The sequence below is a fragment of the Bos grunniens genome, chromosome 18 (genome assembly GCF_055505025.1).
Source record: "Bos grunniens cultivar Pamir isolate PY7600 chromosome 18, Bosgru_T2T1.0, whole genome shotgun sequence".
Classification (NCBI taxonomy): Eukaryota; Metazoa; Chordata; class Mammalia; order Artiodactyla; family Bovidae; genus Bos; species Bos grunniens.
In genome coordinates, this window is record NC_141182.1 from 61,657,236 (window position 1) to 61,682,548 (window position 25,313).

Here is a 25,313-nt window from a genome sequence, read left to right on the forward strand (position 1 = left end):
CTCTGCGTCTGCCCAGTGGGGCTCCCAGGCACAGAGGCCTTTCTGTCCCCCGTTTCTTGTAGGCAAGACTCCGGCCGTGATGACCTTCCATGCGTTCCAAAGGGCAGATTCGCGCAGTTGCTGATGGAGGGAGGAGCAGCCCCAGAACCACCTGAGATTAAAGGGTCCAGAGAAGGTCATCAAGACTGGGAGAGCCTACCACCAAAGACCGCGGATCCCCCGAGATGAGATTAAGGGAGTGTAAGCCCTGCTCACCCCGCAATCTTGTCAGGGACCCCACCTTGGACCCACAGTTGTAAAAGCCCTGATTAAATTCCCTGGGGTTGAACACATCACTCTTTCGAGGCCGAAGCCTGGTGTGTCTCCCTTTGCCTGGTAAATGAGAAAGCTCTCCTCTTCTACTCCCCCCACAATTGTCTTGGGGGTTGATTTGGCATCGGTGTACAGAGAGTCTCAGTCTTCGGTAACCGAGGGCAGTCCAGTGTGGAAACAGAGACCAGGAAACTGGCCAAAGGCTGCAGAGACCGGGAAGGACTGCCCCATGTGAACGGTTTACCTGCGTGTCCATGGAGCTCCTCCTCATGGGGCGGGGGACCCCCCCACACCCTTTCCTTCTGGGTGTGTGACTGCCTTGCTTCCGTCTTAACTGAACAAACTGTGTGCTCACCTGCTTGTTGGGCTGAGTGTCTATAGTACACATTCTACCTGTTCTTGTTTTTATAGCTTTTGCCTTCTTGAGAAATGCATTTTTCAATGAGGGCAAAGGCTGGGGGAACCTTGTTTTGAGCCTCTAGCCCCTGGAGGACGAGCGGCTGCGGCTAGATTTCCTGCCATTCATCCAGGCCCTTCCAAGTCCAATTCCTGGGCAGAGAACGAGGCTCTGGCTTCAAACCACCGCTCACGGCTGACACTCTCTCCGAGATCATTGGTGCTGAAATCTGGGATTTCAAGGTAAACCTCAGGTCATCCTAAACTGTTGGCTGGAGACTTCTGAGTCTCTCTCTCCATGAGAACTTGCTCTCACTCTCTGTTTTGTTCTCTTTCCAAGACCCACAGGTTTCAGTCTAGATCTGCTCGGTGAAGGAGCCCAAGTTCTGGTTTTTCTCTTTCCTCTCTCCCTCTCTCTCGCTCAGCTAAACTACACCCCCAGCATGTCCGCCGCCTTCATCAGGGTCGCGAGCAAGGTGCTGGGAGCCGTAGGTCACCTCCCACCACCTCCAACAAATCGCTCCCTGCTACACCCACACTTTATCCCCCAGGCCCCACTGTCTTCTAACGTATTTCTCCCCGAGCAGCCAGCACAAACACTGCCTTTCTCTAATTTTGTTTTCCTGTGATTTCCTTTCCTACTTTACTCGAGAAGCAAGATTACTTTCTCCCCTAAACTTTATGTCCCCTTCAGTTTTACCCCAGACGCCAGACAAACAGGGTGACAGACTTGGGGTGCTCCTGCTGTTTAATCTCCAACCATGCTCGGTGCCCATAAATCCCCTCTGAAAACCCTCCTGCCTCCAGGCCCTCAGGTCTTCCAGCAAGTCCCCCCTTTCTCCGGGCAAGGGACAGCCTGCTGGGTGGGCCACGTTCCAGCAGACCTCATTGGTGCAAAAGATGTCTCCAAGGAAAGTCTTGGCAGTGCCTCATGGGAGAGACTGGTCCACCAGTGATGTCTGGTCAGGGATCAAAGGTAGAGCAGAGGACACTGAAAATCCCACCAAGCACAGGGTTTGAGGGAAATCCAGAAAACACTCTGAGCCACCATCAGGTGCCCCTTAGGAATGTTTCTGGCTTCCCTGGTAGATCAAACAGCAAAGAATTTCCCTGCGAGGCAAGACTCAAGTTCTATCCCTGGATCGGGAAGATCCCCTGGAGAAGGGAAAGGCAACCTGCTCCAGTATTCTTGCCTGGAGAATCCCCATGGAGAGAGCAGCCTGGTGGGCTACGGTCCATGGGGTTGCAGAGGGTCAGGCACGACTGCACGACTAACACTAACACTCCTACTAATACAAGGAATGTTTCTGGAACACAGGACTTTATTTCTAAGAGCGTGGTTCTTGGTTGCAGGTTGCTCAACATGGAGAATCCCCTTTCTAAGCCAGAGAGGCTGAGAAAAGGAAAACTAGGCTTTTTTGTAATATTGCCTGGCCTTTATTTAAGTTAGGGCATGAAAAAATTTGGTCTCTTGCTTATAATACTATCCTACAATTAGATCTACATTGCCAAAGTATGGGAACATGGATGGAGGTTAACCCCCCTACATTCTAAACGATCCCCTTCAATCTTCCTCCAAATCTCAGGGGGGGAATCAAGCTTTCCCCACTCCTGCAAGTTCCCTTACTCCTTCAGATTGTTCTGATCTGCCAAATGAAAACAATGGAATACACACACACAGACATATACACCCATAAACAAAACCCAAACAGTCAAAAACTAAATAAAGTACAAGAGATGGACCCGGCAAGCAAAGGGAACCAAAAATGATAGCCACCAGTGAAAAACAAAATTAACTACAGCACAAACTGGAAAATAAAACCAAATCAAGGTGCCAACTGGGGAATAAAGCAACGGAAACAAAACAAATATGGTGAGAAAAAGAAAGAAGAGGAAGAAGGAAGAAGCAAAGTTAAGTAGAGGTAGACAAAGATTTATGTACATTAAGGAATAGGGACAACAGGAAAATAGCAGTAAGAAAAGCCAAAGAATAAATGTAGAAAAATAATAATAATAAAATTTAAAACTTTAAGAATTTAAAAGGAAAACCCCAAAGAACCACAGAACGCCAACATAGAGGCAGAAGTATAAACAGGAAATAAAAAGTGTGATAAAAAAATTCTCCCTGTGGGGTAAAAAATTCTCAAAACTTAAGTAGATTTAACAGTACTAATAAAATCAACTACTACAGCAACAGAGTAGGGGGGAAAAAATCCAGAAGCAACTAGAGAACAAGTCAAAATATAAAAATAATAAATGTTTTCCTTGGATCTTAGCTGTCAGCGTCCTTTCCCTCCCTGGGAGTCTCCGTGCACCTCGCCTCCCCGCGAGCCCTCCAACACTGCGCTGGTCTCTGGCCCTGCTGTGTGGGCAGCTCAGATTCTAATCTGGTCCTCTCCTGCCTGTTCTTGCCTCCAAGGTCCACAGCTGCCAGAGCTGGCATGGGTTCTTCTGCGGGAGTGCTCCGTGTCCTTTCATATATTCAGAGACACAGAGTCTGCCTCCTTGATCAAGTGGATTCAATCTGCAACTTGTGCAGCAGGTGGGAAGGTTCTGAGTTCTCTTCCTTAGCTGCACTGCCCCTGGGTATCAGCTGTAGCTTTGTCTCCACCTCTGCCTGTGGGTCGTCCACAGGGCTTTGTTCCTGAGGCTGCCCTGGAGGCATGGGTCTGCCCCAGGGGGACGGGGTGAGGGGGGTACAGCTGCTGGGGTGGCAGGGCCTGGAGCACCAGGTGCTCAGCAGAACTGGCAGCTAGGGCCACAGGAAAGGGGATTTTCTAGCCTCTGGCAGCTCTGCCTCAGTGGGGATACAGCATGGAGGTGGCACAGCTGCTCAGATCACGGGGACCCTGGCAATGCTGGATACAAAGGGGCTGTTGTCACAGGAGATACGGTGCTATTAGGGCTTTTTCTAGCCTCTGGCAGCAGCTCTGCCCCAGTGAGGATCCAGCATGGAGGTGGAACAGCTGCTGGGATCGTGAGAACTCTGGGAGCTCCGAGTGTGCAGGGACCCCAGCTGTCTCAGCCGAGGGAGCTCTGGCCCTCTCAGGGTGTCATTCTCACTTCTGGCAGCTGCAGTCAGAGCGCCTCTGTGGCCGATCCTTCTCTATTGCTCCCGGCTCCCTCCCCCGTTAAGGCAGTAACAGGCCAGCCTCTCTCTGGGGCCTTCCACTGTCCAGGGCTGACTTGTGGGGACAGAGAGGCCACAGCGATGGCTCCACCGCCTGTGAGTGACTCTGCAGGATCGCCCTGCCTCCATGGCTGCCCGGGTTTCCTGCACAGGCATTTCCTACTGCCACCTCCTCCCTCAAGTCCCCTCGGGCTTCTCCCCCACAGTCAATAGCTGAGCTCACCCCTAATCGCTCCACAATCCCTGTGCTCCAGCTCCCAGCCCTGAGCCTTCCAGGAGACTTGCGTCCCTGCATCCCTCTTCCCCGGGGAACATATGGCTGCGGCAAGGATTGTCTCAGTGATTCTCATTCCATTCACTCTCACATATCAACTGCTTAACTCTCAGCCTCAAGTGCTTCTCCTCTGTCCCCTGAACAGTTTCCTCAGCCTCCAAGGGCACCCACGTAGGGACCGGACCCCTACTTCAGTCCCCCCACCCTCCAAGGGCAGGTCAAGTCCTACTGACTCTCCTCTTTCCCCCCACTTCCTTCACCCTACCGAGTTTTGTGTGGTTCTATATAGTCTTCTCCAATGGCCAGGTGCTCCTGCCTGCTCTCAGCTGCCATTCTGCAAGATCTCCTGTGTCTGAAGGTGTCTTCCTGATGTATCTCTGGAGAGAGATGAACTCCACACCCACCTGCTCCTCTGCCATCTCATTCCCCCTCATCTAATCAAACTAAGACCCCATTTCCCCAGAGGGACGATCCCTGTGGGACAGCATTTTCTCAGCCAGTCTGCCATTCTTATCTGGGCCAATTTGAGTACTATCTGGTCTAAGTTTTAGCTATAAAACTTTGACTAGAGAAAAGAAAGATGACATTTTATTATGGTGTGGCCACAAAATTCTCTGGACTCCAGAGAAAACTGGCTAAGATAAAACTTTTTGCAATTGGGGGAAACAAACAACAAAAACAACCTCTCTGAACAAAAACAAACGGACAAAAACCTGGTTCTTTTTATATCTGCAATTAGACAAAGCTAGCTTTTAAAATACTTTTTTTTTTTTCAGAATTGTGACACTGAGAGAACATGTCCTGCTAGAAGAACAAGACTTTCCCTGTGTCTAAGACCAGTGCTCTCAAGTATGTTACTCTTATTTAATCTAATAATCTCTAATTCCTGAGACTGAAGGGGCAAATGGAAAGGAAGTCTTCTAAACTTTTACTTATTAAAACTGTTGATTATAAACCAGTGAGTTTTATAATACCTGACTCATAACTAAATTTAGAAAATGAAGCTGTATTTTCAATGCATGTATAGACTTCATCACGTTTATCCATTTCTTTGAGGTTGGACATCTGGGTTGCTTCCAACTTTCAGCTATTGTGAATAATGCTGATATGAATATAGGTGTGCAAATATCTCCTTGAGATCCTATTTATAGTTCTTTTGGGTGACCACACAGCAGTGAAATTGCTGGATCATGCGGTAATTCCATTTTTAGATTTTCTAGAAACCCTTACATTCCTACTCACAGTGCTCAAGGGTTTGTCAGCAGCATTTGAGCAAGAAGGAAACATAGGTCCAGAGAAGTATATGACCTGTTCAAAGGCACAGTAGTGTTCAAGGAGCCAAGATTCTAATCAGTGTCCTGGCTCTCTGAATGCTTGCTCTGAACCAAAATGCTAAACTTGGACTTCAGAGTATCAGGGGTGGAAGCCCCCTGATGGTGACTTGTGGTCACTGGGTCAGCCTAGCCCTGCAGAGCAGTGTAGTGAGGGGACATTTCACACCCCAAAGCAGCAGGAAACAGAGTCCTGTCATTCCTGATTCAGAGTAAAGGTTAGTCCCTCATCCCTCCAGGCAGTTAGTTGGGAGGCCACTCTGCTGTGATGCTTTGACTGAGCTGGGCTTGAGTCTGTCCCTCCCTACAAATTCCATCTCCTTCTGCCCCAAAGCAGAGTCCCTATTCCATGTCACTCTGCAGGCAACAAAACAGGAAGCTACCAGGTTTTAGAATCTTCATCATGGAAACATGTGAAGTCTGTGATTTTGATCACCAAGCCCCTTAGTCACTTCATCCCTATCTAGGATAGAAGGAAACAATCCTAATGACAGTTTTCCCAGTGGTATAGAGAAAAGCAGGTCAAAGATGGTATATAGCACGTGCAATAGCAACAAGCTAATAAATAGCAGAGCTGGATTTGAAATGGCAGAACTGGTTGATTTTGCTTAAAACCAAGAAATCAGGGTTCTTATCCAGTCAGATAATACCCGTTAAGCAGATACTGTGAACCAGGCACTATGCTGAAAGGTTTTGCTTCTGTAGAGGCAGAAATTTCTTCTTCTACACTCTTTGACTTGTCTAATAATTAAATTGACATAAGACAGGCAAACAGGCACTTCCCTGGTGGTTCAGTGGCCAAGACTCCATGCTCCCATTGCAGGGGGCCTGGGTTCGATCCCTGATTGGGGAACTAGACCCCGTATGCCGCAACTGAGTTCACCTGCCTCAACAAAAGATCTCGCGTGCTGCAACTAAGACCCAGTGCAGCCAAAAAAAGAAAAAAGACAGATTACAAGATTCAATTTGCTGCACAGGGGAGACCCATAAAAGTTCTGAGACTCAAAGACATTCAAACAATTGAGGCTCATATCCTCCCCTGACCTAAGGAGAAGGGAGTTGTAGGGATCTGGGGCTTCAAATGGGAGGAAGAGAACCCACAGGAAGATGGAAAGAGAAAATACTTGGAAGATTCTTGAGAGTCCATTGGATGGCAAGGAGATCCAACCAGTCCATCCTAAAGGAAATCCACCCTGAATATTAATTGGAAGGACAGATGCTCGAGCTGAAGCTCCAATACTTTGGCCACCTGATGTGAAGAGCTAACTCACTGGAAAATACCCTGCTTCTGGGAAAGATTGAGGGCAGAAGGAGAGGGGTAAGATAGAGGATGAGATGGTTAGAGGACAACTTCGACTCAATGAAAGTGAGTTTGAGCAAACTGTGGGAGACAGTGAAGGACAGAAGAGCCTCGTGTGCTGCAGTTCATGGGGTCACAAAGAGTCGGACACAACTGAGTGACTGAATGACAACAACAACAGCAACAAAAAAAAACAAATGCTTGATAAACAAATGTTTGCCACTCCAGACAAATAATCCTTTTAGAAATAAAATGTAGTCTTTGGTAATAGCTCTCTTTCTGGTGTAGGTCCCTTAATCTACATTATTTTGAGCAGTTAAGGGAGAGGCAAGGAGCTTCTCCTGAGTCTGCTGGGTCTTCACTGCCTTCAGCTCAAAACAGTCAACCCGTCAAAGGGGCATATTTGAGAAGATGTATTCTGCTCCCACTAGAAAAGACCCTGATGCTAGGAAAGATTTAAGGCAGGAGGAGAAAGGTACAACAGAGGATGAGATGGTTGGATGGCATCACTGACTCGATGGACATGAGTTTGAGTAAGCTCTGAGAGTTGGTGATGGACAGGGAGGCCTGGCATGCTGCAGTCCCTGGGGTTGCAAAGAGTTGGACACGACTGAGCAACTGAACTGATTCTGCTCCCCATCACTTCTCTTTAAACACTCTTGCACATTAAGAGGCTTCTTTATGTTTGAAGAAACCTAGGCTCAGAGATGGATAACTTGCCCAGTGTGTCCTTTTACCACCTGCCCCTCATCACTCCAGTACTTCACGGACTTTAACTCCTAGGGTCTAGGACGGATAAGCAATCTGGATGACTCTGTGTCTTGTTTTCTCAGCAGATCATAGCCTCCTCAACTATGTCTAGGATGGTGCATCAGTGTGTTCGTCAGTTTGGTCAGAAGCTGGTCCACAGGCGAGGGGGAGACACCATAAAGGAATCGGACGGTCTCAAGATTCATCTGAGTGCCATAGAACTGGTGTTCTTGGGTGTGGGCAGAAACCTGGGAGCCGGCCTGTACATCGTGGTTGGTGCAGTGGCCAAGTACGTAGCTGGACCAGCGATTGTCATCTGCTTCTTGGTGGCCAGCCTGTCTTCTCTGCTGTCGAGGCTCTGCTATGTGGAGTTTGACGCCCGGGTACCACGCTCCTCTTCTGCGTATGTCTGCAGCTACGTCACGATGGGGCAGCTCTGGGCCTTCATCGTTGGCTGGAACATCATACTGTTATTTTTAATTGGTGAGGTGATGGGACCAGGCGACAGGTGTGGGGGAAAGGTGTGGGGGCTAAGGTCAGGAAACTGGGAGATGGGATTGCGGTCTTATTCATGGGCTCTTTGTTACCTGACTTGTTAGGGGAAGTGGGTAACAGTAGCTGGAAAACCCCACAACTTCATTCTATTCAGCTCTCTCCTGCTTTCCTTAAATAATTGGACTAAGAATAAGAAGGAAAGGAAATGGCATGGGTGGGAGGGAGGCGTGTCCCACAGACTCATCACCTCATTATATTGGAGTCTTTGCTCAGCTGTTGCCTTTGAGTGATTTTTTTTGGGGGGGGAGGGTTGCCACTTGATATTTTATACCTCATCTTTTAGCCCTCCTTATCCAACTTCCCTGTTTTCTTTCCTTGTGAAACACTGATCTCCTAATGTATTAAATAATGGACCTATTTTGTGAGTCATCACAGTCTGCTCTCACCACCCCATGGAAAAAAATCTTTGAGATTATGTTTTGCCTATTTTTTCCTCCAAAATACATCCATTGGCACTTACTAGGTGTTCAATTTTGTCTGTGAATGTTTGTTCTTCTGCTGCTGCAGCCACTGCGTGTACAGCCAGGGCCTGGATGTACGCCTTTGACAGCCTCATTGGGGACCTCATCTCTCAGGCATTGGAGAGAACTGTCCCTCTGCATATGCCCTACTTCCTGGCCACTTATGCAGACATTTTCGCACTGGGCCTGGTGCTGCTGCTTGCAGGTGAGTCAGGGGTCAGATATAAGATGGGATGAGAGGACTCCCCTGGTGGTCCAGTGGTTAAGAATCCGCCTTGCAATGTGGGGACACAGGTTCGATCCCTGGTCAGGGAGCTAAGACCCCATGTGCCACAGAACAACTATGCCCAACTTCTTAGCCCGCACACTACAACTAGAGAATCTGTGTGTGTGTCTGTGTGTGTGTGTGTAGTTGCTCAGTCACATCCGACCCTTTGGACTATAGTCCAATAGACTCCTTTGTCCGTGGGATTATCCAGGCAAGAACACTGGAGTGGGTTGTGATTTCCTTCTCCAGGGGATCTTCCTGACCCAGGAAGTGAATCCACATCTCCTGCATTTCCTGTGTTGCAGGCGGATTCTTTATCCACTGATTCCCAAACTTCGATGTTTGGCTCACAACAAAAGATCCCACAGCTAAGACCCAACTCAGCCAAATTACTAACTAAATAAAATACTTTTTAAAAAAAGATGGACTGAGTAGGGTATGGAGGGGGAGCTGAGGTTGGGAAAGACTTGGGGGTGGGGACTAGGACTGGAAAGGACTGTTTGTGCTATGAGAGACATGAAGGCAAGACCTGGACCGTTGTTTCCCACTCTTGGCCCTCTTGACAATTTGAGCCGGTTCATTCCTTGGTAGGAGGGGCTGGTCTGTGCATTTCAGGATGCTTTAAAAAATCATTGTTGGATGCTTAGTGGTCCCTGGCCTTTGCTCACTAGATACCAGTGAAACCCACTCCCCAAATTCTGACAACTGAACGTCTCCAGACCATGCCAAATATTGGGGGAATAAAATTTACTCCCAGGTGAGAATCATTTTCTTCAGTTCCATTCAGTTCAGTTGCTCAGTTGTGTCCAACTCTTTGCAACTCCAGGGACTGCAGCACACCAGGCCTCCCTGTCCATCACCAACTCCCAGAGCTTACTCAAACTCATGTCCTTTGAGTCGGTGATGCCATCCAACCATCTCATCCTCTGTTGTCCATTTCTCCTCCTGCCTTCAATCTTTCCCAGCATCACGGTCTTTTCAAATGAGTCAGCTCTTCGCATCAGGTGGCCAAAGTATTGGAGCTTCAGCTTCAGCATCAGTCCTTCCAATGAATATTTAGGACTGATTTCCTTTAGGATGGACTGATTGGATCTCCTTGCAGTCCAAGGGACTCTCAAGAGTCTTCTCCAACACCATAGTTCAAAAGCATCAACTCTTCGGTGCTCAGCTTTCTTTATAGTCCAACTCTCATATCCATACATGACCACTGGAAAAACCATAGCTTTGTCTAGATGGACCTTTGTTGGCAAAGTAATGTCTCTGCTTTTTAATATGCTGTCTAGGTTGGTCATAACTTTCCTTCCACTGAGTAAACGTCTTTTAATTTCATGGCTGCAGTCACCATCTGCAGTGATTTTGGAGGCCAAAAGCATAAAGTCAGCCACTCTTTCCACTGTTTCCCCATCTATTTGCCATGAAGTGATGGGACCAGATGCCATGATCTTAGTTTTCTGAATGTTGAGCTTTAAGCCAACTTTTTCACTCTCCTCTTTCACTTTCATCAAGAAACTCTTTAGTTCTTCTTCACTTTCTGCCATAAGTGTGGTGTCATCTGCATATCTGAGGTTATTGATATTTCTCCCGGCAATCTTGATTTCAGCTTGTGCTTCCTCCAGCCCAGTGTTTCTCATGATATACTCTGCATATAAGTTAAATAAGCAGGGTGACAGTATAGAGCCTTGACATACTCCTTTTCCTGTTTGGAACCAATCTCTTGTTCCATGTCCAGTTCTAACTGTTGCTTCCTGACTTGCATACAGGTTTCTCAAGAGGCAAGTCAAGTGGTCTGGTATTCCCATCTCTTTCAGAATTTTCCACAGTTTATTGTCATCCACACAAAGGGTTTGGCATAGTCAATAAAGCAGAAATAGATATTTTTCTGGAACTCTCTTGCTTTTTCAATGATCCAGTGGATGTTGGCAATTTGATCTCTTGTTCCTCTGCCTTTTCACAATACAGCTTGAACATCTGGAAGTTCATGGTTCATGTATTGTTGAAGCCTGGCTTGGAGACTTTTGAGCATTACTTTACTAGCATGTGAGATGAGTGCAATTGTGTGGTAGTTTGAACATTCTTTGGCATTGCCTTTCTTTGGGATTGGAGTGAAAACTGACCTTTTCCAACCCTGTGGAAAACTGCTGAGTTTTTCAAATTTGCCAGCATATTGAGTGCAGACTTTCACAGCATCATCTTTCAGGATTTGGAATAGCTCAACTGGAATTCCATCACCTCCACTAGCTTTGTTCGTAATGATGCTTCCTAAGGCCCACTTGACTTCACATTCCAGGATGTCTGGCTCTAGGTGAGTCATCGTACCATCATGATTATCTGGGTCATGAAGGTCTTTTTTGTATAGTTCTTCTGTGTATTCTTGGCACATCTTCTTAATATTTTCTGCTTCTGTCAGGTCTATACCATTTCTGTCCTTTATTGAGCCCATCTTATCTCTAATTTTCTTGGAGAGATCTCTAGTCTTTCCCATTCTATCGTTTTTTCTCTATTTCTTTGCATTGATCACTGAGGAAGACTTTCTTATCTCTCCTTGCTGTTCTTTGGAACTCTGCATTCAAATGGGTATATCTTTCCTTTTCTCCTTTGCTTTTTGCTTCTCTTTTTTTTCACAGCTATTTGTAAGGCCTCTTCAGACAGCCATTTTGCTTTTTTGCATTTCTTTTTCTTGGGGAGACATATTTCCTTCTTTTTTTTATTATTATTTATTTATTTTTACTTTACAATATTGTATTGGTTTTGCCATACATCAACATGCATCTGCAACGGGTGTACACGTGTTCCCCATCCCAAACCCCTCTCCCACCTCCCTCCCCATACCATCCCTCTGGGTCATCCCAGTTCACCAGCCCCAAGCTTCCTGTATCCTGCTTCGAACCTAGACTGGCGATTCATTTCTTATATGGTATTATACATGTTTTAATGTCCTTATCCCAAATCATTCCCCCCCCCCCAACAGAGTCCAAAAGACTGTTCTATACATCTGTGTCTCTTTTGCTGTCTCGTATACAGGGTTGTCATTACCATCCTTCTAAATTCCATATATATGCGTTAGTATACTGTACTGGTGTTTTTCTTTCTGGCTTACTTCACTCTGTATAATAGGCTCCAGTTTCATCCACCTCATTAGAACTGATTCAAATGTATTCTTTTTAATGGCTGAGTAATACTCCATTGTGTATATGTACCACAGCTTTCTTATCCATTCGTCTGCTGATGGACATCTATTTTGCTTCCATGTCCTGGCTATTATAAACAGTGCTGCAATGAACATTGGGGTACACGTGTTCTTTTCAATTCTGGTTTCCTCAGTGTGTATGCCCAGCAGTGGGATTCCTGGGTCGTATGGCAGTTCTATTTCCAGTTTTTTAAGGAATCTCCACACTGTTCTCCATAATGGCTGTACTAGTTTGCATTCCCACCAACAGTGTAAGAGGGTTCCCTTTTCTCCACATCCTCTCCAGCATTTATTGCTTGTAGACTTTTGGGTCACAGCCATTCTGACTGGCATGAAATGGTACCTCATTGTGGTTTTGATTTGCATTTCTCTGATAATGAGCATCTTTTCATGTGTTTGTTAGCCATCTGTGTGTCTTCTTTGGAGAAATTTCTATTTAGTTCTTTGACCCATTTTTTGATTGGGTCGTTTATTTTTCTGGAGTTGAGCTGTAGGAGTTGCTTGTATATTTTTGAGATTAGTTGTTTGTCAGTTGCTTCATTTGCTATTATTTTCTCCCATTCTGAAAGCTGTCTTTTCACCTTGCTTATAGTTTCTTTTGTTGTGCAGAAGCTTTTAATTTTAATTAGATCCCATTGTTTATTTTTGCTTTTATTTCCAATATTCTGGGAGGTGGGTCATAGAGGATCCTGCTGTGATGTATGTTGGAGAGTGTTTTGCCTATGTTCTCCTCTAAGAGTTTTATAGTTTCTGGTCTTACTTTTAGATCTTTAATCCATTTTGAGTTTATTTTTGTGTATGGTGTTAGAAAGTGCTCTAGTTTCATTCTTTTACAAGTGGTTGACCAGTTTTCCCAGCACCACTTGTTAAAGAGATTGTCTTTAATCCATTGGATATTCTTGCCTCTTTTGTCAAAGATATGGTGTCCATAGGTGCGTGGGTTTATCTCTGGCCTTTCTATTTTGTTCCATTGATCTATATTTCTGTCTTTGTGCCAGTACCATACTGTCTTGATGACTGTGGCTTTGTAGTAGAGCCTGAAGTCAGGCAGGGTGATTCCTCCAGTTCCATTCTTCTTTCTCAAGATTGCTTTGGCTATTCAAGGGCTTTTGTATTTCCATACAAATTTTGAAATTATTTGTTCTAGCTCTGTGAAAAATACCGTTGGTAGCTTGATAGGGATTGCATTGAATCTATAGATTGCTTTGGGTAGTGTCCTCATTTTCACTATATTGATTCTTCCAATCCATGAGCATGGTATATTTCTCCATCTATTTGTGTCCTCTTTGATTTCTTTCATCAGTGTTTTATAGTTTTCTATATATAGGTCTTTAGTTTCTTTAGGCAGACTTATTCCTAAGTATTTTATTCTTTTTGTTGCAATGGTGAATGGAATTGTTTCCTTAATTTCTCTTTCTATTTTCTCATTATTAGTGTATAGGAATGCAAGGGATTTCTGTGTGCTGATTTTATATCCTGCAACTTTACTATATTCATTGATTAGCTCTAGTAATTTTCTGGTGGAGTCTTTATGGTTTTCTATGTAGAGGATCATGTCATCTGCAAACAGTGAGAGTTTTACTTCTTCTTTTCCAATTTGGATTCCTTTTATTTCTTTTTCTGCTCTGATTGCTGTGACCAAAACTTGCAAAACTATGTTGAGTACTAGTGGTTGAGAGTGGGCACTCTTGTCTTGTTCCTGACTTTAGGGGAAATGCTTACAATTTTTCCCCATTGAGGATAATGTTTGCTGTGGGTTTGTCATATACAGCTTTTATTATGTTGAGGTATGTTCCTTCTATTCCTGCTTTCTGGAGAGGTTTTATCATAAATGGATATTGAATTTTGTCAAAGGCTTTCTCTGCATCTATTGAGATAATCATATGGCTTTTATTTTTCAATTTGTTAATGTGGTGTATCACATTGATTGATTTGCAGATATTGAAGAATCCTTTCATCCCTGGGATAAAGCCCACTTGGTCATGGTGTATGATATCTTTAACGTGTTGTTGGATTCTGATTGCTAGAATTTTATTAAGGATTTTTGCATCTATGTTCATCAGTGATATTGGCCTGTAGTTTTCTTTTTTTGTGGCATCTTTGTCAGGTTTTGGTATTAGGGTGATGGTGGCCTCATAGAATGAGTTTGGAAGTTTACCTTCCTCTGCAATTTTCTGGAAGAGTTTGAGTAGGATAGGTATTAGCTCTTCTCTAAATTTTTGGTAGAATTCAGCTGTGAAGCCGTCTGGACCTGGGTTTTTATTTGCTGGAAGATTTCTGATTACAGTTTCAATTTCCGTGCTTGTGATGGGTCTGTTAAGATTTTCTATTTCTTCCTGGTTCAGTTTTGGGAAGTTGTACTTTCTAAGAATTTGTCCATTTCTTCCACGTTGTCCATTTTATTGGCATATAATTGCTAATAGTAGTCTCTTATGATCCTTTGTATTTCTGTGTTGTCTGTTGTGATCTCTTCATTTTCATTTCTAATTTTATTGATTTGATTTTTCTCCCTTTGTTTCTTGATGAATCTGGCTAATGGTTTGTCAATTTTATTTATCCTTTCAAAGAACCAGCTTTTGGCTTTGTTGATTTTTGCTATGGTCTCCTTTGTTTCTTTTGCATTTATTTCTGCCCTAATTTTTAAGATTTCTTTCCTTCTACTAACCCCGGGGTCCTTAATTTCTTCTTTTTCTACATGCTTTAGGTGTAGAGTTAGGTTATTTATTTGACTTTTTTCTTGTTTCTTGAGGTATGCCTGCATTGCTATGAACTTTCCCCTTAGCACTGCTTTTACAGTGTCCCACAGGTTTGGGGTTGTTGTGTTTTCATTTTCATTCATTTCTATGCATATTTTGATTTATTTTTTGATTTCTTCTGTGATTTGTTGGTTATTCAGCAGCATGTTTTTCAGCCTCCATATGTTGGAATTTTAATAGTTTTTCTCCTGTAACTGAGATCTAATCTTACTGCATTGTGGTCAGAAAAGATGCTTGGAATGATTTCAGTTTTTTTGAATTTACCAAGGCTAGATTTATGGCCCAGGATGTGATCTATCCTGGAGAAGTTTCCATCTGCGCTTGAGAAAAAGGTGAAATTCATTGTTTTGGGGTGAAAGGTCCAAAGATATCCATTGAGTCTAATTGGTCTATTATATCATTTAAAGTTTGTGTTTCTTTGTTAATTTTCTGTTTAGTTGATCTATCCATAGGTATGAGTGGGGTATTAAAGTCTCCCACTATCATTGTGTTATTGTTAATTTCTCCTTTCATTCTTGTTAGCATTTGTCTTACACATTGTGGTGCTCCTATGTTGGGTGCATATATATTTATAATTGTTATATCTTCTTCTTGGATTAGTCCTTTGATCATTATGTAATGTCCTTCTTTGTCTCTTTTCACAGCCTTTGTTTTAAAGTCTATTTTATCTGATATGAGTATTGCTACTCCTGCTTTCTTTTGATCTCTATTTGCATGGAATATCTTTTTCCAGCCCTTCACTTTCAGTCTGTATGTGTCCCTTGTTTTGAGGTGGGTCTCTTGTAGACAACATATGTAGGGGTCTTGTTTTTGTATCCATTCAGCCAGTCTTTGTCTTTTGGTTGGGGCATTCAACCCATTTACGTTTAAGGTAATTATTGATAAGTATGATCCAGTTGCCATTTACTTTATTGTTTTGGGTTCGAGTTTATACACCATTTTTGTGTTTCCTGTCTAGAGAATATCCTTTAGCATTTGTTAGAGAGCTGGTTTGGTGGTGCTGAATTCTCTCAGCTTTTGCTGGTCTGTAAAGCTTTTGATTTCTCCTTCATATTTGAATGAGATCCTTGCTGGGTACAGTAATCTGGGCTGTAGGTTATTTTCTTTCATCACTTTAAGTATGTCTTGTCATTCCCTCCTGGCCTGAAGAGTTTCTATTGAAAGGTCAGCTGTTATCCTTATGGGAATCCCCTTGTGTGTTATTTGTTGTTTTCCCTTGCTGCTTTTAATATTTGTTCTTTGTGTTTGATCTTTGTTAATTTGATTAATATGTGTCTTGGGGTGTTTTGCCTTGGGCTTATCCTGTTTGGGACTCTCTAGGTTTCTTGGACTTCGATGATTATTTCCTTCCCCATTTTAGGGAAATTTTCAACTATTATCTCCTCAACTATTTTCTCATGGTCTTTCCTTTTGTCTTCTTCTGGGACTCCCATGATTCGAATGTTGTAGCATTTAATATTGTCCTTGAGGTCTCTGAGATTGTCCTCATTTCTTTTAATTCATTTTTTTTCCTCTCTGATTCATTTATTTCTACCATTCTATCTTCTATTTCACTAATCCTATCTTCTGCCTCCATTATTCTACTATTTGTTGCCTCCAGAGTGTTTTTGATCTCATTTATTGCATTATTCATTATATATTGACTCTTTTTTATTTCTTCTAGGTCCTTGTTAAACCTTTCTTGCATCTTCTCAATCCTTGCCTCCAGGCTATTTATCTGTGATTCCATTTTTATTTCAAGATTTTGGATCATTTTCACTATCATTATTCAGAATTCTTTATCAGGTAGATTCCCTATCTCTTCCTCTTGTTTGGTTTGGTGAGCATTTATCCTGTTCCTTTACCTGCTAGGTATTCCTCTGTCTCTTCATCTTGTTTATATTGCTGAGTTTGGGGTAGCCTTTCTGTATTCTGGCAGTTTGTGGAGTTCTCTTTATTATGGAGTTTCCTCACTGTGGGTGGGGTTGTATAGGTGGCTTGTCAAGGTTTCTTGGTTAGGGAAGCTTGTGTTAGTGTTCTGGTGGGTGGAGCTGGATTTCTTCTCTCTGGAGTGCAATGAAGTGTCTAGTAACGAGTTATGAGATGTCAGTGGATTGGGGGTAACTCTGGGCAGCCTGTATATTGAAGCTCAGGGCTGTGTTCCTGTGTTGCTGGAGAATTTGCGTGGTATGTCTTGCTCTGGAACCTGTTGGCCCTTGGGTGGTGCTTGGTTTCAGTGTAGGTATAGAGGCATTTGATGAGCTCCTATTGCTTAATGTTCCCTGGAGTCAGGTGTTCTATGATCTTAGGATTTGGACTTAAGCCTCCTGCCTCTGGTTTTCAGTCTTATGTTTACAGTAGTCTCAAGACTTCTCCTTCTATACAGCACCATTGATAAAACATCTAGGTTAAAGATGAAAAGTTTCTCCACAGTGAGGGACACCCAGAGAGGTTCACAGAGTTACATGGAAAAGAGAAGAGGGAGGAGGGAGTTAGAGGTGACCCGAATGAGATGAGGTAAAATCAAAAGAAGAGAGAGCAAGCTAGCCAGTAATCACTTCCTTAAGTGCGCTCCACAGTCTGGACCACTCAGAGATGTTCATGGAGTTATACAGAGAAGAGAAGAGGGAGAAAGGAGACAGAGGTGGCCAGGAGGATAAAAGGGGGGAATGAAAAGGAGAGAGACAGATCCAGCCAGTAATCAGTTCCCTAAGTGTCCTCCACTGTCTGGAATACACAGAGATTCAGAGAGTTGGGTAGGGAAGAGAAGGGGGAGGGAGGAGACAGAGGTGACCTAGTGGAGAGAAAGGAGAGTCCAAAGAGGGAGACAGCAGTCACGCCAGTAATCTCGCTCCCAAGTAAAAATAGGTACTGAAGATTGGGTTCTTAAAGGTACAAAATTGATAACAAATACCAAAAAGCAAAGATTAAAATTCTAGAGTAGAGGTTGGATTTTCAAAAATACAATATTAAAGAAAAGAAGAAGAAAAAAAAAAGTCACAAAAGTTATTAAAATATATATATATATGTGAAGTTTGCTTTAAAAAATAGTCTTTTTTTAAGTAATAGTAGGTTATAAAAATGAAAATTAAAGGAGTAATAGAGGACTTAAAATTTTTTAAAAGTCAAAAAAAAAGAAGAAAAGAAAAAGAAAAGAATGATCATAAAAATATATCTAGAACTTTGTCTGGTGTTGTTGTGGGCAGTGTGGGGTCAGTTCATTTTCGGATAGTTTCTTGGTCTGGCTTATATTTCTCAAGATCTGTAGGCCCCTCCCTATGTAGTTGGTACTAACTACAGGGTTTTAATCTATTGCACCTGTCACTTCCAAGGCAGTTCCCTCGGTTTTAGCTTCTGTTTGCTGATCTCTTCAGTGTCTGATTCCCGCCCTGATACAAAGGGGCGGTGGTGGACACTTTTTAGGCTCACTTTTTCAGTCGCGCTGTGGGAGGGAGGGACGCTGCAAACAAATAACACTGGTGTGTGCTCGTAGTGTCTCAACCAAACTGGGCCTGCTCCCGCTCACAGCAGGTGCACCCTCCCTGCCCACACAGCTCAGGCTCTAGGTTGCTCCTCCAGGAACCGCCCGAAGCCGGCCCTGGGCTGCATGCACCTCCCAGGTCTAAGCCGCTCTGGTTCAGGCACTCAGGTAGTCCTCAGAGGCTCAGACTCCATTGGGCCTGCGTTTTGTGCCCTTCCCAGCTCCGAGCAGCTCGGGTGATGAGGTGTTTGGCAAGCGCAATCACTGCGACTTACCGCCTCTCCCGTCCCTGCCACTTGGTTTTCTGGGTGTACAACCGGCCCACCTTCTCAGGCGGATGACTGTCCAGAACCCCAAGAGGTCTAGTAAGCAAAGAAGCCTGCTTGCAGTTTGGTAGATAATGTCTCTCTGGGGCTGAGATTGCCCCCTTCCGGCTCTGGCCGCCTGTCACCCGAGGGGGATGGTCTGCAGCCGGCTAGTTCTGTTCCACCCTTTGTTCTGTGCACGGGCCTGGCAGTGTCTTAGGGCTTTTCACATGGTAGCTATCCCACAGTCTGGTTTGCTAGCCCAAATTAGTTCGCTCTGATTACCCTCGGGGACATTCAGGCCCGATCCTTACTCTAAGCAATGCAGCCCGCACCTCCCTGCCCAGCCCCCACTTGCTAGTGGTGGGCGCAGGCGTCTGCACTGCTTCTCTGCTGGGGGAGTTACTGCTGGGCTTGTAATCTGTGGGTTTTAATTATTTACTTACTTTTCCTCCCTATTATGTTGCCCTCTGTGCTTCCAAGGCTCGGCACAGACTCGGCAGTGAGAGTGTTTCCTAGTGTTTGGAAACTTCTCTCTTTTTAAGACTCCCTTCCTGGGATGGAGTTCCATCCCTACCTCTTTTGTCTCTCTCTCTCTTTTTTTTTTTTTTTTGTCTTTTATATTTTTCCTACCTCCTTTCGAAGACAATGGGCTGCTTTTCGGGGTGCCTGATGTCCTCTGCCAGCATTCAGAAGTTGTTTTGTAGATTTTACTCAACGTTTAAATGTTCTTTTGATGAATTTGTGGGCGAGAAAGTGGTCGCCCTGTCCTATTCCTCCACCATCTTAGGACAGCCCCCATATTTCTTTCTTGATACTGAGACCAAAGATTTTTTTTTTTAATTTCAGGGGAAATTCACATAGCATAAATTTATCATTTTGTTATTTCCCCCCAGCTTTACTGAGATATAAATGATATACAGCACAATAAGTTTCAAGTGTACAATGTTGTGTTTTTGGCTGTTCTAGGTCTTCGTTGTTGCTCACAGGTTTTCTCTAGTTGCAGAGAGCATGGGTTATTCTTTGTTGTGATACACAGGCTTCTCATTTTGGCAGCTTCTCATGTTGCAGAGCATGGGCTCTAGAGCTGCGGATCAGTAGTTACAACACATGGGCTTAGTTGTTTTGTGGCACATGGAATTTCACTGGACCAGGGATGGAATCTGTGTCCCCTACATTGGCTGGCAGGCTCCCAAACCACTGGACCACCAGGGAAATCCCACAGTGATGACCTGATAGACCTGCCTATGTGAGATGATCGACACAATAAGAAATGGGCTATTAGGGCCTCCATGGTGGTCCAGTGGCCAAGACTCCTTGCTCCCAGGGCAGGGGACCAAGGTTCCACCTCTGGTCAGGGAACTAAGATCCCACTTGTCACAACTGAGAGTTCACAAGCCACAACTAAAGATTCTGTTATGCCACAGCAAAGACTCAGCACAGCCAAATATAAATAAAATGAATACTTTAAAAAATCATAAGAAAAGAAATTAACTATCTTAAAAGGGACAATTCGGGGTGCTAGTACATTCACAATGTTGTTCAGCCATCATTTGCATCGAGTTTCAAACATGTTCATCTCCCTTGAAAGACACCCTGTATCCACTGAGTAGTCACGATCCATCCACCCCACCCCCACAACTGCCAGCCCCCGAGGCTACTCTCTGTCTCTATGGACTTAGTTACTGTGCATGTTTCATACTCCATCTCTCCTACAGTACTACTCGCTCTAGGAGTTCCTGAGTCAGCCCGGGTTTACAGAGTGTTCACGGGCATCAACATTTTGGTTCTCAGCTTCACCATCGTCTCTGGCTTCATTAAGGGAGACCTGCACAACTGGAAGCTTACAAATCAGGACTACACATTGACCACAGCTGTATTCACGTATAGGTTAGGAGCATACCCTTGGTCATATTAATGTGTGTGTGTGTGTGTATGTGTAAGGGAGTCAGAGCTGAGAATTTGGCAGGGACTAAAGAGACCAAGGCTGGTGGATCCGGATGGTGGGTTTCCTGGAGTACAGAGCTTGTGGTATTGAGGGAAGAGTCCAGAAGTGATGGCTTAACCCACCTTACCCATATTCTTTCTTGCTTCTTCTCCCACCACAGCTTGGGCCCTCCAGGTGCTGGAGGATTTGTGCCTTTTGACTTTGAGGGGGTTGTCCAAGGAGCAGCTACGTGTTTCTATGCATTTGTCGGTTTTGCTGCCATTACTGCTACAGGTAAGGTGGTAACCGTGTGTCCCATCAGGGTTTGGACAGAGTTTGAGCTGCCGTTGGGTATAGAGGTTGGGAGAAGGTTAGCCTGCTTTTGGAAGCCCAAGAGGGAAGGCAATTCTGTGCTTTCACCCCACGGTGTTTTCCTGACCTGCTGCTTCTACCCCTTTTGCAGAGAGAGGAGACCTAAAGCCTCAGCGCTCCATCTCCCTCTTCTCACTCCTCATGTGCTTTTTGGCATGTTTTGCTGTCTCAGTGGCACTCACCCTCATGGTGCCCTACTACCAGATTCATCACTACAGCCCCTTGCCCGAGGCTTTTCTCCACGTTGGCTGGGGCCCTGCCAGATATGTCGTGGCTGTTGGCGTCCTCTGTGCTCTTACGTCCAGGTCAGTGTCACGGGTTTCTCCTCGTCTACTGTCAGATGCTCATGCACCCCAGCCCCTGGGACTGAGAGACAAGAGGGAAAGACATCTTGCTCCAAACTAGGGAGCGCATGCCCTGGTCTCCCCTGCTTCTCCACATCCTCACACGTGTCTCCACTTTCTCTCCCAGCCTCCTGGGTGACATGTTCCCCATGTCTCAGTTAATCTGTGCAATGGCAGAGGATGGGCTCCTTTTCCAGGCACTTGCCAAGGTCTGTGGTCACAAAGAAATCCCTGTCATGGCCATCATGTCTTCTGGAAGCCTTGCAGGTGAATAAAGAAAACTCAATTCTTCTTTGATCCATTTCCCTTAAGTGCAGTTCCAGTGGTTTCTTAATCCCAACCCTGCCGTTTTTGCTCCCCCATTCTAGGGATCATGGCATTACTCTTTGAGTTCAGCGACATTTCAAACCTCATGGCAGTTGCGTCTCTGCTCGCTTACTCCATGGTGTCTTTCTCGGTCCTTGTTCTCAGGTGAGACCCCACTACACCTTGATCGGGGGGCTTGGGGTCATGGGGATGATGGGGAGGTCATCCTGGTCTGTGTCTTCATGCTGCCTTCTGATTGTTCAAGAGAAGAAAGAAGTGGAATAGACAATCTTATGTTGTGTGAATAGTGGCTGATGTTAATATTGCCTTTAAACCTCTAATTCAGGTACCAGCCAGACCAGAATTTAAGTAAGAATGAGAAAATGGAAGAAGAAACTGAGATGGAACCTGTAGTTGAAGGAAGTCTTTTGGAATCTGAACCTGAAGCAGGAATCTCAAACATTCTAAAGAGTCTGTGGTTCCCTACCAGCACCATCCCCACGTGGAAATCTGGCCAGATTGTCTCTGGATGTGCCTTCCTGCTTGGTGAGCAGTGGGGTTTCCCTTTATTCATGTTCTGAAATTAACAGGATGGAGTGAGAGTGTGTATTTTGTCAGTTGAGGAGTCTGGGGGATATGATGGCCCTTCCTGAGGTTGGTGGTTTCAGGAAGGGGTGTGACCCGAGGTCCTGACGTCTGTCTTCCTGGTCCAGCCTGTTCTCCTCCTCCTTGACCCTTGCAGTTCTCCTGCTGACCATCCTGAGCCGGATCCTGGCCCAGTGGCCCAGCCAGGTGTTCTCTGGAGACCCTGGGCTCACAACAGTGGCTGTGCTGCTGCTGCTCATCACTGGGGTCATGGTCATCATCTGGAGGCAGCCCCAGAGCCCCAGTCCTCTTACGTTCAGGGTATGTGACCTATGTGTTCAAACTGTCCACCTTTCGTGAAGCAGGTCTGCATGCTTTGAGGTCTAAACATCCTTTGCTGGACCAGAGAAGAAGAGGAGTTGCTGAAACCTATGGACTCTTCCCTGATCCACACTCAGTGCTTTACAAACCAGGCTCAATAGGCACTGAGCACACAGCCTGAATTGGACTGAACTTGTCCCGCGCACGTTGCATAGGATCTCCTTTTCAGACGTCTAGGGTGTGTTCAGGGATGAACTGACTCTGCCCACAGGTCCCTGCTCTGCCTGTCCTCCCACTGGTGAGCATCTTTCTGAACATTTACCTGATGATGCAGATGACCTCTGGGACCTGGGCCCTCTTTGGCGTCTGGAATGTGATTGGTGAGTGACTTTCTGGGGTGAAGAGGCTTCTTGAGTGAAGGAACCCAATTCTCTTCTAACCACCTCCCCCCTATACTGTGTCAGATGCCATAATAGGAGGCTTACTAGGCATTCATAAATGAGGAGAGCCCCTGTTTTTCTTCTGTCTCATTTCCCTACTAGGATTTGCCATATACTTTGGATATGGGATCCGACACAGTTGAAGGAGAACACAGCCACAGCCACAGCCACCGACCTCCATCTCCCAGACTCCGGACTAAAACACCCCTAATGATGAAGCATCTTAGCCACAGGAAATAGATGCTGTGTGGAACCCCTCCATATACTGGAGGTATCTGCTGGTTCAAGGTGCACTTTGAGCCTCTATGGACCGTGAAAATGGAAAGCATTTAGTGCCCTATATTTATTGCCAGTGGATGCAATGACTTTGCTATTGTATAATTTTTAAGTAAACATTTTAAAGCTTAATATGCATACAGAAAATTGCATGATTCATAGGTGTGTAGTAAGATTAATCTTCGCAAAGAAAGTACTATGATGTTACTGACAACTAGAGGAAGAAATAAAATATTAGCATAGGCTTCATTGCACGACAGCATGTGGAAGCTTCTGGTTCAGGGATCCAACTGCATTTTCAGGTGGATTATTTACCCCTGGACTCAGCAGGAAAGTTTATAGTCAGACTTTAAATATGACTTGCGAAGTCTCTTTTAATATGTAGTTGTGATTTCACTCTGATGAAAGTGTTTCCAAAAGTGTTACCTCTTCAAGATCTATAGAGAGGGCTTTCTAAAATTGAATTAAAATTAATTAGGTAAACAGATGTTGTTATTAACAGTAAGCTGTTGCCACACTGGAGTATGGTTTTCTCTGTTAAGACAACAATGTTTTCTTGGAGTGCTGCTTTTGATAACAGACTGTGTGAACTCTTTGGGTCTAAGTGATTTGTATTTGCTTTTGAGGTCTTTCATTACTTTGGTTGAGAAAATAAGGAGTATTTCACAGTGATCTCTGAAGATTATGGCACATGTAGATAAAGTTCATTCTGCTTCTACAAAACTTAACTTTTATTGTCAGAATTTTGCTACCTTGATATCCTTGTAGCATAGCAACTGAAAGTGAAAGTGTTAGTCTTAGTCTTGTCTGACTTTGAGACCCCATAGACTGTAGCCCGCCAGGTTCCTCTGTCCACGGGATTCTCCAGGCAAGAACACTGGAGTGGGCTGCCATTTCCTTCTCTAGGGGATCTTCCAAACCCAGGGATTGAACATGAATCTCCTGCATTGCAGGCAGGTTTTTACCATCTGAGCTACCAGTTAAGAACATGGCAACAGTCTACTTCTAATTGAGGGGATTTAAAATGGGTAAACAATGGCTGTTGATTAAACATTCAGGGCTCTGAGACACTGGAGAGGACTGCCTGGCTTTTCCTGGCTCCCTGGCAAATCTCATTTTATATGATGGGTTTAAGCCTTTCCTGGAGGCAGGATTGATGCCTTCACAATGAAAAGAAAATTGTAAAAAAAAAAAAAATCAATGTTTTCCACTTGGGGTATGCTTTCCACAATATCCAGTAGTCAAGGTACTCACCTCACTGGACAAATCATACCAGCCTTAACAAAAACCTAACAAACTTCTTGAAACTCTCACTATCACTGTCATCCTTAATCATCAGTCCAGGTCAACAGAACTAATAGAAAAACTGGACTCAAATGTAACAGAAATTAATTACACAGCATTAAATGAACTGCTGGGCTTCCCTGGTGGCTCAGATGGTAAGAACCTGTCTTCAATGCAGGAGACTTGAGCTTGATCCCTGGGTCTGGAAGATCCCCTGGAGGAGGAAATGGTACCCCACTCCAGTACTCTTGCCTAGAAAATCACATGGACGGAGGAGCCTGGTAGGCTGCAGTCCATGGGGTCATGAAGAGTCAGACACAACTGAGTGACTTCACTTTCACTTTTCACTTTCATGCATTAGAGAAGGAAATGGCAACCCACTCCAGTGTTCTTGCCTGGAGAATCCCAGGGATGGGGGAGCCTGGTGAGCTGCCGTCTATGGGGTAGCACAGAGTCGGACACAACTGAAGCAACTTAGCAGGAGCAGCAGCAGCAGAGTGACTAATACCTACAAATGAAATGCTAAATATGATTATAATTTTATGACTTTTGTCTGACATATTATGATTGTCTTCTAATTACTATTTTTTCAGACATAAAGCAGCTGTTATCCTGAAGCTACGTATGATTTACAACACTTCGGTAATTTACACCTATTAAAAAAAAATAAGCAGGGTGATAATAAAAAAAAGAAAGAAAAAAAAATTTTTTTTCTTTTGTCTCAGGCTGGTCGCTTCAGAAATCAGATTATGAACAGCCTTAATGGGTAAATGAAATGGACTATCTGCGGACACGTGCAGGAATTTCAAAATATTTGGGGGATCTCTAGTAGAAAGAAATCCACTTAGCGAAATCTGATGGCAGATCTTTGACTTGGCTTTTTGGCCATGAGAAGTCTTTTGGGAATTTAGAGACTCTTGAGGAGTTATACCAGAGATGGTGTGAAGGAACCTACGTGTTCAATGAACCTGAA

At 44.5% G+C, this 25,313-nt stretch overlaps 1 protein-coding gene across 9 annotated transcripts; it reads left to right on the plus strand.

Moving 5' to 3' along the window:
• Nucleotides 1-25,045, plus strand: LOC147354563 (cationic amino acid transporter 3-like). Of its 9 annotated transcripts, none has more exons than XM_086349717.1 (14): nt 1-951; nt 3,128-3,250; nt 4,889-4,961; nt 7,577-7,976; nt 8,556-8,714; nt 20,204-20,375; nt 20,594-20,706; nt 20,876-21,089; nt 21,256-21,395; nt 21,497-21,599; nt 21,781-21,980; nt 22,177-22,340; nt 22,612-22,720; nt 22,883-25,045. In XM_086349717.1, exons 4-14 carry the CDS (start codon nt 7,598-7,600, stop codon nt 22,921-22,923), a joined length of 1,794 nt encoding a protein of 597 aa, XP_086205843.1. In that variant the 5' UTR covers nt 1-951; nt 3,128-3,250; nt 4,889-4,961; nt 7,577-7,597; the 3' UTR covers nt 22,924-25,045. The 9 variants fall into 9 exon arrangements, 8 of the variants coding, with proteins under 8 accessions (XP_086205843.1, XP_086205847.1, XP_086205850.1 ...); XM_086349718.1 differs by having other exon boundaries at nt 640-951; nt 7,580-7,976; XM_086349721.1 differs by lacking the exon at nt 22,177-22,340 and having other exon boundaries at nt 22,883-23,188.
• The last annotated feature ends 268 nt before the right edge of the window (nt 25,046-25,313 follow it).

What these genes read in the sequence shown, in the direction of transcription:
- LOC147354563 (XM_086349717.1), top strand. Translation starts at nt 7,598, where the DNA reads ATGTCTAGGATGGTGCATCAGTGTGTTCGTCAGTTTGGTCAGAAGCTG. An exon ending in TGCTGCCATTACTGCTACAG is followed by an intron (nt 20,707 to 20,875) that starts GTAAGGTGGTAA and finishes CCCCTTTTGCAG; the next exon opens with AGAGAGGAGACCTAAAGCCT. An exon ending in CCAGTCCTCTTACGTTCAGG is followed by an intron (nt 22,341 to 22,611) that starts GTATGTGACCTA and finishes CTCTGCCCACAG; the next exon opens with GTCCCTGCTCTGCCTGTCCT.